Source organism: Hypanus sabinus, chromosome 1 (assembly GCF_030144855.1).
Source record: "Hypanus sabinus isolate sHypSab1 chromosome 1, sHypSab1.hap1, whole genome shotgun sequence".
In the NCBI taxonomy this organism is placed as follows: Eukaryota; Metazoa; Chordata; class Chondrichthyes; order Myliobatiformes; family Dasyatidae; genus Hypanus; species Hypanus sabinus.
Window position 1 is genome coordinate 44,631,700 of NC_082706.1, and position 14,471 is coordinate 44,646,170.

The 14,471-nt window shown below is 45.6% G+C and overlaps 2 protein-coding genes across 4 annotated transcripts in view; both read right to left on the reverse strand.

Moving 5' to 3' along the window:
• LOC132399117 (sialic acid-binding Ig-like lectin 10) overlaps positions 1-14,471 on the reverse strand; it is a 740,957-nt gene that overhangs the window by 151,878 nt on the left and 574,608 nt on the right. The window lies entirely within an intron of this gene.
• LOC132393411 (sialic acid-binding Ig-like lectin 7) overlaps positions 1-14,471 on the reverse strand; it is a 33,515-nt gene that overhangs the window by 10,726 nt on the left and 8,318 nt on the right. For all 3 annotated transcript variants that reach the window (XM_059968609.1, XM_059968598.1, XM_059968617.1), the window contains exons 2-4: positions 13,937-14,008; positions 8,282-8,644; positions 4,053-4,346 (exon numbers count right to left, since the gene is read on the reverse strand). In XM_059968609.1, coding sequence (XP_059824592.1) covers positions 4,053-4,346; positions 8,282-8,644; positions 13,937-13,976 — 697 coding nt within the window. In that variant the 5' untranslated portion in view covers positions 13,977-14,008. The remainder of the gene's footprint in view (positions 1-4,052; positions 4,347-8,281; positions 8,645-13,936; positions 14,009-14,471) is intronic.

Sequence of the window (14,471 nt, forward strand, 5' to 3'; positions counted from 1 at the left end):
TCCCTGCCACCTTCTTGCTCTGATTTGTCATCTTCTTTTATCCAGTCCTGAAGAAATATCTCAGCCTGATGTTGATTGTTTACTCTTTTCCATAGACGCTACCTGCCCCGCTGAGTTCCTCCAGCATTTTGTCTATGCAACTGTGCAGTTTGCTCATGACTCAGATGGTAATCTAGATTATTATTCTTTTGGTCCGCTTTTTAATTTCGTTCCTGGCTGCTCGAATTCCCTCACAAAACCTCTTTATTTCTTCTTCCTATGTCATTGGCCCACATATCAACCCCAACTACTGGATTTTTCCCCTTACACTCCAAATTCTTCTGCACGTTAAATGAAATTATCTGAAATCTGTCATCAGATAATAGAGCTTTCATGACACTCAATCCTTATGTCTATAGTAACTCCACTTGCAAATAGGTTTCCCTTCTCTTCTTTCTCTCTTGAATGGCTCCTTATACCACAGTGTCACAGTCAATTTTTTCATCCTTCCTACATCCACATAAGAAGCAACAATCTCAGACCTGTTAGCCAAACTCAAGGGCTGAGACTGCTCTAACATTACCTGCTGGATTGCCTTGCCTGCCTCACACACAATCACTCTCTTTTGTCCAGGCCACAGAACAAACTAAAAACAATTAATGCAACTGGTGTTATTAATGAAAACTATTTTCCTGCAGTGCCATTGCAGCTTCATTCTGGCCAGCATCCTAGCTTCATGAAGAGTCATCTGTGGATCAGTGGGAAGGCTGGATACTGTTTAGAAGTTGAAATGTTATTCATTCCTGTCCACAACTCAATTGTGTCTCTGCCTCCTGTTTCTCTTGATACAGCTGTGTCAACAACTCTTTTAAATGCCAGTTTGTTTCAGTTAAGAGCTGTTTTTGAATGCTTCTTTGCAATGTTCCACAAACTAAATGATCCCTGGGTGCATCATTAAGCCCATCACTGAACTAATAATGCTCAGCCAATCTTTACAATTCAGCGACATTTGCTGAAATGGTCTCTCCTAGCTTTCCATTCTGCTTATGAAACCTAAAGCATTCTGCAATCATCAATGGTTTTGGCTCTGACTGTTCCCGCATTACTTCCACAATATCAGCAAAACTCATTTCTGCTGGTTTGGTTGGAATGGATAACCTTCTAGGCAAATTGCATGCCTTTAAATCCAATGCACTCAGCAAAATTGGTGCTTGTTTCTGACTGGCTGTTTCATTTGATTTGAAATACTGCTCAATTCCCTCAGTGTATAAAATCCTGTTATCTGTTATGGAATTGAATGTGTCTATCTTTCTGGTGTAGCCAGCCATTTCTGCATTTTTATATTTTTGATTATTATAACTTTGATCTCACTGCTTATGAATCTGTGAATTTGCCTTTTTTAACTCAACTGTGTTCTCCCTCTCTTCTGAAGAGACACATGCTGTGCTGTTTTTTTAACACTTGAACATATCGTTGTGCTTCAACAAGTAGGTAGTTGTTTTGTGTTCATTTTAAAGATACCTTGTCACTACAGTTCTATTTTGTAACTCCAATGCATACAATTAATTGCAAGAAAAAATGTGAGCCTAGGAGAGTGGGTCATAGTTTTGTCTTTATTTTAGTGTCACAGCTTGGATAAGATTTTTACTGCTATACTGTAGGTATTTCATTTTAGCAGTTCTGTAAGAGCAATCTGTTCTGCTTTCAGCTTGTTTGGGTTGAGCTGAGAAAAGAGGATTGTTGTTCAATTTAGAATGTGGCGTCAGCTAATCGGGATAGTAGAATTGAGGGAAGGTGCCGGAGAATGCTGGGAAGACAGGCCTTTGTTGGTGGGATCTGGGTGTAGACAGGAGGGGAGATGGAGGATGCCATCCCTGTTGCATACTGTGCTTTGTGCAGATGAAAGGCTTTGAAGAGGAAGGGCCAATCCTCACATGGGAGAGCCCATTTGTTCAAGATGGATTTTGAGCAACCTTTGGAAAGTGCTGTGTGCATTCACACAGACTGAGGGTCCAGCGCATGATTTACAGACAAGTTCAAGATTCGAGCTCCACTGTGCACATGACTGTTTAAATCTAATGGACCCTTTTACTTTTTTTGCTTCCTTTTCTTTGCTAACTGTTTGCTTAAGTTAACATTCTTAAATATATTTCTGGTTAATTGTATACATTTGTATGATCTGTTATCTCTTGCCAACAGGTGATTGCCAGGGGCAGTAAACCACTCAGCGTTGACACAAACCGGGGTTTCTGTGGGCAGGACATCCCAACCTTACTGATTTGGCGGGACCACAGTCAAATACGCGGCAGACGTATGAAGCCTGATGAAGGTAGGTTTCTCCCTGTGGCTGTAAGGGAGGAACTAATGAGCTGCATTTTGTGAGATGCCGAGTAAAAGGTTTCATTAGTAAAATATGCACACATAAAGTGATAGCACAATTATGTACGCTATTTATGTACTTTTACATATAAACCACAACAGGTTATGTGAAGAAAAACAGATGCTTATTTAAACAATATATTTGCAATATTACTTTAATGTTATTTAAGTTCTGTATTAAATAGACATCAGATTCAATGAAGCACCTTAAAGGGAAATAAAAATCAAAGTCCTTACAGTGGTTCTGAAGTAAAATGAGAGTATCCAGGAACATCAGGTGTTTGATGTCAATACTAGTTGCTTTGCAAAGCACAATTCAAAGCAGTACTGTGGAGAGGACTGAGAATGCGCTACAGTAAAGCTTTCTATGTTCCACCTCCCCTCCTTTCCCTTCCACTTTTCCCTGCCTACACATTTTCCTCCGCATCTCACTCTTTCCTTCTTTATTCCCCCCTCTTTCCCTTCTTTACTCTTTCCTTTTTCTTCTCCCCTATCCCCCTTCACCTCCTTATTCCCACACACTCACATAGTCTTTGTCCCTCTCACCACCCCGAGGGTGGGAAGCTGGAATGTGCGTGCAGGGTGTTGGATGTGAGGCAGAGCTTGGCAAGGAAGGAGCCTGTCCTCGTCTGGGAAGAGACATCAGGCACCAGTTGGCTACCTCAGCTGTGGAGGAACGTGCAAGTCATTCCATCACTCCACTACTCAGCCCTTCCATTGCTTTGTATCTACTGAAAGTCCCCACCTTTACCTTGTAGATAGTTCCTTCACCATCACAGCTTCCTGTCAACTCTTGGGATCTGCTGTTTGATTAGTCTGTGCGAGTACTTGCAGTGCGTTCTGCAGGTGGTGCATAGGGCAGCTATGGTACACTATTGGGACTACTTTAATATCTCCTTACCCAGTCTTCGAACAACACCAGCTATATCAGACAGCAATGTCAAAGAAAACCCTTTATTCCACAAGGGCACACTGAATACTTCCAATTATTGAACTGTGATCTCTTTCCAATCCCAGGGTGGACTCACCCTTACCAACCAGTGTATCGCTGTTCACTGTGTCCTGTACCCAACACCAGGACTGTTCCCATGGGACAGACAGGAGGACCAACCACACCCACTCCATACAGACAGAACCGCAGAGATGACCAGCCGCATACTGAGAAGCCGAACACTTAACATGTGACTGACATCATGGAAGGATAATATGGTAGGTAGCGGGGGTCTGCAGATTGGAAGGAGCAGCATAGAGGGTGTGACACACTGTGGGAGGGGCAAGGCTGACAAAGCCTCACACGTATGAGGGGCAGTGCTGAGAGAGTCCAGCACTGGATCCTTTAGGAAACTATCCCAAGTGGAGAAATTCTCAGGGAGTGCCTCAATCTGGGAGAGCTGGAAGTGAGAGGCCCTTGATGTTTGGAAGAGGAGTGCTGAGGGAGGAGTGCAATTTGAGTGGGTGAGGGGTTGGTGGTCATTTCCGATAAAGCTCAAAATTGTTGAAATGTGTGCTTCTTGCTCTGAAGCAGTGATGTGAGAGTACAACTGTACATTTAGTATAATATCCTCCAGAAATCCAGTCAAGTAAGTGTTCTCATGCATATCAGGGCAATTTTTAACAGCAAAAGTGGATCAGTCGTGCTATGTAGTGTCTGGCATTTTACTAATCAATATACATTCAATGATCTCCATACTTACACTTCACAATTAGAGTGAGGGTCTGCTCCGATGAAACAAATGGGTATCTGACTCTGCAGGTGAGATTTTGCCCATGGTGTTTAAGTTCTGGAGTCAAGGTCAGAACAGAAGTATATATCATTGAGTCACCCCACGGAGTTATGATTCTTGAGCTTGAAGCTGAAATATCAGTGGGCATGTCCCAGGTTAATGTGGGTACCATTGTCTCACATTTGGTGTTGAAGGTGCAGTTTATATTCTCAGGCTTTCCTGCAACCATTTCAGTGGCAGATATCGAAGGTTTGTCTGTGAAATCTAACACACAGAGAAATGGATGCTTTTAGATAATTGTCACCAGATGGATCAGTTCAATGGAAATCGCAGTCCACAAGAGAAATGATGTTTACAAGAACAATTCATGAACTGGGAGGGTGCAAGTTTCAGGAAAGATCAATCAGGCTGAGCTCATTAGGAAAGGGGACACTGAATGGGAATGTAGAGAGACCTTTCATCCTCCAAAGGAAAGGTTAATGTGATAAAACACTAATTCAAATTCAAAGTAAATTTATTAACAAAGAACATATACTGTATGTCACCATGGACTGCTCTGAGATTCATTTCCTTGTGGACATTCACAGTAGCCACAAAGAAATAGAAAAGAATCAATAAAAAACAACTCACAAAGATGAAAAAAAAAGTGCAAAGGAAGAAAAACTGTACAAACACAAAATAAAACAGAATAAATTAATATTGAGGACATGAATTGCAGAGTCCTTGAACGTGAGTCAGAAGGTTACGGAATCAGTTCAGTGTTGATGTGAGTGAAGTTATCCACACTGTTACAGGGGTCTGATTACTGTTATACTATTATAATTATTATATAATATAATACTATAAAACTATAATTATAACTATTATAGTTATTACTGTTATAATAACCATCATAACAACTGTTCTGAATCCGGCAGTGTGGGACCTAAAGCTCCTGTACTTCTTCTGCAATGTCAGCAGTGAAAAGAACAGTGGTAAGGTGGAGTTTTTTTGGTCAGAGAGTGGTGAATCCATGGAATGCTCTGCAACATACTACGGCAGAGGCCAAGTCCGTGGGGTATTAAAGCAGAAGTTAGTAGTTTCCTGCTTGGTCGGGGCATCAAAGGATATGGCGAGAAGGCAAGTGTATGGTGTTGAGTGGGATGTGGGATCATCCATAATGGAATGGCGAAGACACGATGGGCTGAATGACCTTATTCTGCTCCTAGGTTTTATGGTCTTACGGTCTAAGCCAGCATGGCCTGGATGGAGGAGGTCCTCAGTGATGAATTCTGCTTTCTTGTGGCAGAGTTCCTTGTAGATTTGCTCAATGGTAGGGAGGGCTTTTCCTGTGATGGACTGGGCTATACGCAGTACTTTTTGTTGGCTTTTCAGTTCATGGTCATTGGTGATCCATACCAGGCTGTGATGCTTCCAATCAGGATACTCTCCACTGGGCATCGACAGAAGTTTATTAAAGTTTTAGATGACATGCCGAATCTTCACAAACATCTAAGAATGCAGAGGTGCTGCCATGCCTTCATTATAATGGCACCTATGTCTGGTATCAAGGCAGATCTTCTGAACTGATAACATCATGGAATTACAGTTACGGACCCTCTTCACTTCGAGTTCTCCAATGAGTGCTGGCTTATGGACCTCCAGTTTCCTCTTCTGTGGTCCATAATCAGCTGTTTGGTTTAACCGATGTTGAGTGAGTGCTTGTCATTGTAGTACTATTTAACCAGATTTTCGGTCTCCAGCCCCCATTTGCTAATTTAGCACCACCTTTGATCAGGCCAACAATGGTGGTTTTGTCAGCAAACGTGAGTGTGGCATTGGAAGTGTACTTAGCTTCACTGTCCTAAGTATAAAGCGAGAAGAGCGGAGGGTGAAACACTCAGCCTCATGGTCCCTGTGCTGATGGTGATTGTGGCAGAGATGTTGCTGCTCATCCAAAACTGACTGGGGCCTGCAACTGAGAAATCAAAGATCCACTTGAGCAAGTACGTATTGAGGACTGGGTCCTGGAGCCAGTTGTTTAGCTTTGAGAGGGGGATAGTATTGAATACGGAGCTGTAGTCAATGGGGAACATACTGATGTATGCGTCTTCACCATCCAGATGTTCTTGGGCTGAGTGAAGAGCCAATAAAGTGGCACTTGCTATTGACTTATTGCAATGGTCGGCAAATTGGAGTGGATCCAAGTCACTCCTCAGGCATGAGTTAATATGTTCTCAGTTAGAACCCCAATTTGAAGGAAAAACAGGAAAAGGGAAGAGGTCCTGAAAAAAGACTACAGGGAGTTAGGAAGGAGGTTGAGAAGCAGAACCGCATAACTGCCTGTGCCACGCGACAGTGAGAATAGGAAAAGAATGAGGAGGAGGATAAATGCATCGCTGAGGAATTGGAGCAGGGGGCAGGGATTCAGATTTCTGGATCATTGGGACGTCTTTTTGGGCAGGTGTGACCTGTACGAAAAGGATGGGAGACACCTGAATCCCAGGGGGACCAATATCCTGGAGGGGAGGTTTGCTAAAGCTACTGGGGAGAGTTTAAACTGGAATTGTTGGGGGGTGGGAACTGAATAGAAGAGACTAGGGAGGAGGAAGTTGGCTCACAAATAGAGAAAACTTGTAGACAATGCGAGAGGGAGGATAGGCGGGTGATAGAAAAGGGAAACGCTCAGACCAAAGGTTTAAAGATTTGTCTATTTTAACACAAGAAGTGTTGCAAACAAAGCCAATGAGCTTAGAGCGTGAATCAATACTTAGAGATATGATGTGGTGGCCATTACAGTGACTTGGACGGTTCAGGGACAGGAATCGTTACTTTAAATGCCGGGTTTTAGATGTTTCAAAAAGGACAGGGAGGGGGGCAAAAGAGGTGGGTGTGTGACACTGTTGATCAGGGATAGTGTTATGGCTGCAGAACAGGTGGAAGCTGTGGAGGGCTTTTTTACGGAGTCTCTGTGGGTGGAGGCTAGGAACAGTCTGAGACCAATAACTTTAATGGGTGGCTTTTTATAGTTCGCCCAATAGTAACAGGGATATCGAGGAGAAGAAAGGGAAACAAATCCTGGAAAGGTGTAATGATAACAGAGTTGTCCTGCTGGGAGATTTTCATTTCCCAAATAGTGATTGGCATCTTCCTAGAGAAAGGGGTTTAGATGGGGTGGAGTCTGTTAGGTTGTTCAGGAAGGTTTCTTGACATAATATGTAGATAAGCCTACAAGAGGAGAGGCTGTACTTGATTTGGTATTGGGAAATGAACCTGGTCAGGTGTCAGATCTCTCAGTGGGAGAGCATTTTGGAGACAGAGATCATAATTCTGTCTCCTTTACAATAACATTGGAGAGAGATAGGAACTGATAAGTTAGAAAAGTATTTAATTAGAGTAAGGGGAATTGTGAGGCTATCAGGCAGGAAATTGGAGGCTTAAATTGGAAACAGATGTTCCCAAGGAAAAGTACGGAATAAATATGGCAAATATTCAGGGGATATCTGTGTGGAGTTCAGTATAGGTGTGTTCCAAGGAGACAGGGAAGTTACGGTAGGGTACAGGACCTGTGGCTGTAATAAATCTAGTCAAGAAGAAAAGAAAAGCTTCCAAAGGGTTCAGAGAGCCAAGTAATGTTAGAAATCTAGGAGATTTTAAAGCTAATAGGAAAGAGCTTAAGAAGGAAATTAGGAGGGCCAGAAGAGGCCATGAGAAGGACTTGGTCTGTGGGTGAGAAAAAAAATCTGCAGGTGAAAACAATTTGCTAATGGGAGAAAGTGGAGCTGGGTGGTCAGACTGGGTTGAACAGACAGGAAGGCAACAGTACCTCAAATAACCTCGAACCAGGAAGTAGTTTTCTACAGCAGAAGAGGACTGTAAACAATACAGTTACTGGCCACTTGCTTAGGTGCTGGAGATAATTAATAAAGTGGCTACTGAGTTCACAACCCTATTTTTTGTATTGAGGTATGATCTGACAGATCTGATGAAGTTGCTGATCTGAGAACAGAGACAGATAGAATCAAAACATGTAACAAATGATCATCAGGTGCACAAAGGAGTTTCTGTTGCTACTGGACTGGGTGGGATTGTCAGATTACTGATGTTCAGGTCCTGCATTGGATGAAATTGTGTTCTGTTGGTATTAACTGCCATATTTCTAATTCCATCCTATTGGCTACTGAATGTAGATAGATACTTAATCATAAAACAGCACTCACCAGAAACATGAAGCTGGATGACTGGATAATCAAAATTGTGACCATTCTGAAATTCTATTCTGAAAAAATAAGGACCTTCATCTGTCTGTTTAACATAGTTTATAACCAGGGTGCATTCTCCGTCATCCAGATCTCCAGTTAGCTGAGTTCGATGGCGAAATTTTGAAGACTCAAATACATGATCCCTGGAGTGAAAGACGATAGAATGTGCTGCCCATTTCACATTATTGAACCATACTCCAGTTCGCAGTTCATTTTCCAGATTCGATGGGTAGCTGTAGTAGCATGGAATCCGGGCACACACGCCCCTCTGCGCTGTCACGTTTCTTGGGATGTCAGCTCTCCACTCTTCAGACACCACAGCTGAGGTGAGAAATATCAGTATTTAGCAAGCGATGACTAGAAGATTCAACAGACTTGATATGCACCCTCTGTGTCTGTGTACACAAAATAAGGCACTCCTCAAGAATAGAGGAAAAAAGAGGAATGGGAATGGATTACATCTATGGAGAGAAATAGACAGTCATCATTTCAGGTCGAGAATATGCAAAGCAATCTGTATGATACATCTCACCACAAAATCAACATCCATTTTCCTCGCTAAATGCTGTCTGAGACGTTGAGTTCCTGCAGCTTTTTGCCAGTTTCTCCAGATCTCAGCATCTCTTGTATCTCCATGGGAATTGTTAGTTGTTCATTCAGTCCTGGAGATCAAAACCCTAACTATTTAATATGACACTAAAATCGCCCATCTGGTCCATACTTCCATGTACAATCCCGTCAGTCCACTCCTCCTCCGACTACTCTGTAACCCTGCAGCATATTCCTTCTCACATATCCAGCACGTTAATGTTTGATTTTTGGACGGTTACCAACACCAAAGAGTGATTAACAGTTCATGTGGAAACTAAAGACTTGGAGGAGGTGGTGGGATGTGGTGGGGAACCATGTGATTACAGGGATGATGTGCAAACTCCACACAAATATAAACCAGGGTGAGGATTGAATCTGGGTTGCTGCTGACTCCACCACCTATTCCCATTGCCATTCCCACTCTGACCTGCCCATCCTCAAACATTCATTGCTACGGAGAAGGTGAACATTATTTTGAAGAGCAATATCTCAGTTCCGCTGAGTAACTAGCTACCGAATGGAATGAAACTCCCCAGAGTTATCTCCCACATACACTCCCCTGTTATAATCTCGGCCGCTTCTCCCTTTGTTCACCATTGCCATCCACTCCTGCTTGTCCCTCCTGCACCTGCCCATCAGTTTCCTCTCCCCAGTCACCACACAGCCTCTGTCCCACCCATGTTCCCCACACTGTTGATTCTTGGCTCTTTCCTCCTCTCTCCCAGTCCCAATGCAGAACCTCAACTTGAATCATCAACGTACACCTTTGACTCAATAGATGCCATTTAACCAGCTGAGTCTTTCTGGCATCTGGCTTCTTGCTGAGGGATTGTTCACATTGTTAGAAATGATTGACAAATTCCCTGAAGGTCTTAAAGGCAAATAAAGATCAGAGTCCAACACCGGTTCTCAAGTACACCGAGAGCGTGCCGGAATAGCACAGGCTTGATGTCAATACTGGTTCCTTTACAAAGCACAGATTCACTGTGGTGTGCTGAAGGTGTCCAACTTTAAGCTTCTGGTCTATAAAGCTATCACCCTCCCCTCCTGGCTATTTGGAGAGGAGTCATGGACAAAATACAGCAGGCATGTAAAATCCTTAGAAACGTACCTTCAAAAATGTCTCCAAAAGATTCTGAGAGTTAGCAGGTAGAACAGGGAAACTAACTCCTGCATCCTGGAGGGAGCTAACATTAACTCCATAGCCACAATTGTGACTCAACACCAATTGTGATGGGTTGGCCACATCATCTGTATGCCTGACTCCTGTTTGCCTGAACAACTCGTGTTTGGCAACTCAAGGATGCAGAGTGCACTCCTGGAGGGTGGAAAATGTGTTTCAAGGACAATATTAAAACCCAACTGAGGAAGTGCCATATCAGCCTGAATGGATGGGAGAAATTAGCACAGGACTGGAAAAGCTGGAGTCAGTGAAGAATACCTCAGCTTGAAGAATACCTCTACCGTACGCTGAGACTGAGCGGTTTCATCGTAAAGAGTGACTGGGAAAGGCCCAACCAGCTACATCCATCACTACTTCAAACACTGCATTAGGACTTGTGGGTCATGGATCGGCCTCTTCATTCATCTCAAGACCCACAAGTGACCAGACCAACCACCAGAAGAATCAGACTTCACTATGAGTGATCACAGATGTTGACTGTCGTTGTGCTGTAGTAAATCTTTTATCCCTCTCCCAGTTCCCCTTCCTCTTATTTCCCTGTTCTGCCTTGCCATGTCCCTTTTTCCTGTATTCCCCTCCCCTTTCACCCCAATTCTCATTCTCCCCTCTCCTTCACCACCTCTCCTTTAATCCCCCATCCTCCTTCACCACCATCCTCCTTCAACTCATCCTCCTCACCCCACCCTCTCTGTCCCCTGTCCTCACCCCCTCTGTCCTCCTTCACCCCGTCCTCCTGCATTTCCTGTTCTCCACCCCATCCTCCTTCACCCCTTCTTATCTGTCTTTCCTGTCTCCCCTCTGCCTTTCTCTTCTCATTCCATCTCTCCCCTTCCCTTTCTTTTTTCTCTCTCCCCAAATCCACTCCACCTGCTTAGTCCAACACACTTCCCCAGTAGTTGCCCCTTTCCCCATGACAAAGGAAGCTGGAATGTGTGTGCCAGGTGTTGGATGTGAGTTGGAGCTTGGCAATGTAGGAATCTGTCTTTGTCTGGGAGGGGGCATTAGGCACCTGTTGTCGACCTGGACTGATGTACGTTCAAGCCCTCCCACCACTACTCTCCTCTTCCTTTGACGTGTTTCCTTCCTGAAAGTCACCACCTTCCACCTGAGGGGAACGTGGAGATGGTGGTGCTCTCCTGCCCCCGCTGCTCTTGTGTCTCTGGGAGGGAGAGGTGTGCATTTGGGAGATACTGTTTGAGTAGCCTGGGTGAGTACCTGCCAGGTTTTCTGCAGATCCTGCAAAATGCACTGCAATTGGCAGCAATTTGATATCGCCATTTCCATTCTTCAGAACACTAGCCATTAGAATCGTCTAACATTACTTGTATAGACTGTGAAATTTGTTGTTTTGCAGCAGTGCAATGTATAATAAAAGATGATAAATTGCAATAAGAAACATACACACACATATATTTAGTGATATACCAAATCTCCTCAAACTCTTGAAATATCAGACATCAATGTCAAAGAGTACCATTTACATCACAAGAGCAAACTGATTATCTCCAATTATTCCATCATGATCTCTTTCCAATCCCAGGTGGACTATCCGTTACCAACCCGTGTTTAAAGGCCCTTCAACATGCCCTGTACCTAGCACCATCAGTGTTCCTGTGGGGAGACAGGAGAAAAACCCACACTCACTCCATACGGCCAGAATTGGGAAGACAGGCAGTCCACACACGAGGCCAAACTGTTAATGCGTGAGTGACAACATGGAAGGACCAGCACAGAGTGGTGGGGCAGTGCTGAGGGAGCTCTTCACTGTGGAATGACTGTGTTGAGAGAGCCTTGCATCAGGAGCAGTGGTGTTGAGGGAATCTTATACTGGGAGGAGTGGTTTGAGGGATCACTGTGCTGAGAGGAGTGGTGTTGAGGGAGCACTGTACTGGGAGGAGTGGTGTACTGAGAAGAGTGGTGTTGAGGGAGCACTGTACTGGGAGGAGTGGTGTACTGAGAAGAGTGGTGTTGAGGGAGCCCTGTACTGGGAGGAGCGGTGTTGAGGGATCCCTGTATTGAGAGGAGTGGTGTTGACGCAGCCCTACACTGGGGTGAGTGGTGTTGAGGGAACACTGTACTGAGGGGATCTGTACACTAGGAGGAGTGGTGTTGAGGGTGCCCTATACTGAGAGGAGTTGTGCTGAGGGAACACTGTACTGAGGAGTGGCTTGAGGGATCCCTGTACTGGGAGGAGTGGTGTTGAGGGAGCCCTATACTGGGGGGAGTGGTGTTGAGGGAGCCCTATACTGGGAGGAGTGGTGTTGAGGGAGCCCTGTACTGGGGGGAGTGGTGTTGAGGGAGCCCTGTACTGGGAGAAGTGGTGTTGAGGGAGCCCTGTACTGGGGGGAGTGGTGTTGAGGGAGCCCTGTACTGGGGGGAGTGGTGTTGAGGGAGCCCTGTACTGGGGGGAGTGGTGTTGAGGGAGCCCTGTACTGGGGGGAGTGGTGTTGAAGGAGCCCTGTACTGGGGGGAGTGGTGTTGAGGGAGCCCTGTACTGGGGGGAGTGGTGTTGAGGGAGCCCTGTACTGGGGGGAGTGGTGTTGAGGGAGCCCTGTACTGGGGGGAGTGGTGTTGAGGGAGCCCTGTACTGGGGGGAATGGTGTTGAGGGAGCCCTGTACTGGGGGGAGTGGTGTTGAGGGAGCCCTGTACTGGGGGGAATGGTGTTGAGGGAGCCCTGTACTGGGGGGAGTGGTGTTGAGGGAGCTCTGTACTGGGAGGTGGTGTTGAGGGAGCCCTGTACTGGGAGGAGTGGTGTTGAGGGAGCCCTGTACTGGGGGAGTGGTGTTGAGGGATCCCTGTACTGGGAGGAGTGGTGCTGAGGGAGCCCTGTACTGGGAGGAGTGGTGTTGAGGGAGCCCTGTCCTGGGGGGAGTGGTGTTGAGGGAGTCCTGTACTGGGGGGAGTGGTGTTGAGGGAGCCCTGTCCTAGGGGGAGTGGTGTTGAGGGAGCCCTGTACTGGGGGGAGTGGTGTTGAGGGAGCCCTATACTGGGAGAAGTGGTGTTGAGGGAGCCCTATACTGGGAGGAGTGGTGTTGAGGGAGCCCTGTACTGGGGGGAGTGGTGTTGAGGGAGCCCTGTACTGGGGGGAGTGGTGTTGAGGGAGCCCTGTACTGGGAGAGTGGTGTTGAGGGAGCCCTGTACTGGGGGGAGTGGTGTTGAGGGAGCCCTGTACTGGGGGGAGTGGTGTTGAGGGAGCCCTGTACTGGGAGAAGTGGTGTTGAGGGAGCCCTGTACTGGGAGAAGTGGTGCTGAGGGCGCATCTTCATCACATAAGTTGCAGTGGTTTATAAACATGGATACCACCCGTTTTTGATATTGTTGAGAGACAATAAGGGATGGACAATAAATATTGTCCACCCTGGGCCTCCCACAGTCTGAGAAATGCTACAAAGGAGACCAAGAGTGTAGCGGTGGAGGATATTTTTGAATAGAAAGGAATATAGGGGTTGGGGGAGGTTACTGCAATAGGGAGAAGAGTGGAGGAGTGGGTAGCTTACAGAGCTAATGACGGGTGCAGGGTCAGGAGGGGTGCACTGAGAAATAAACAAGTGTAGTTTGCAGAGACAGGGAGATGTATGGGACCTGGTGATGGTCAGAGATTTGGAGTAATTGAAAACAAGGATGAGAGCATTAAAATTGGCCATTGTCAGACCAGGAGCAGCAGATATCACCAACACTGGGGGAGGGGTTGTGGGAGTGCAGGGGATGATGGAAGGACCTCAGGACAAGTTTAGCCTACTGAGTCTCTGCTGAAATCAGTCCGTGTCGCAGATCACTGAGAACAATGTCGTCCAAAGATTTGTCAGTCATTAATATCTCTGACCTACAGCTGACTTACCTTGGAGAAGGGACAGCAGGAAGTAAAATTTACCGATCATTATCTAATTCTTGATATTCCGTTGGTTTTCCGCTGACAGGAATTGAAAGAGAGAATAATTAATTGACCTCTTGCCTGGCAGCAAACGAGATTACAATTCACAATGTGTTTTTACTTAGTATGATGACGGGGTCTTTTCTGTGTGACACAGGGATTAAATGAGAAAATGCTTTCATCGGGAATCCAAAAGCATCCCTCAGCACTGTTTCCCCAACCTCAGTAGCGTCTCTCTGACAGTCTGGCACTCCCTCAGTACTGTCCCTCTCTCAATGCAGCACTCCCAGGGTACAGTCCCCCTGACAATGCAATGTTACCCCAGTACTGCTCCAGACAGTTTGGAACTTCGTCAGTACTCTCCCTCTGACAGTAACACACTCCCTCAGTACCGTCTCCATGACAATGCGATGCTCACTCAGTGTTGTCCCTCTGACAGTGCAGAACATCCTCAGTACTGTCCCTCTGACTGTGACACTCCTTCAGTACTGTCCCTCCGACA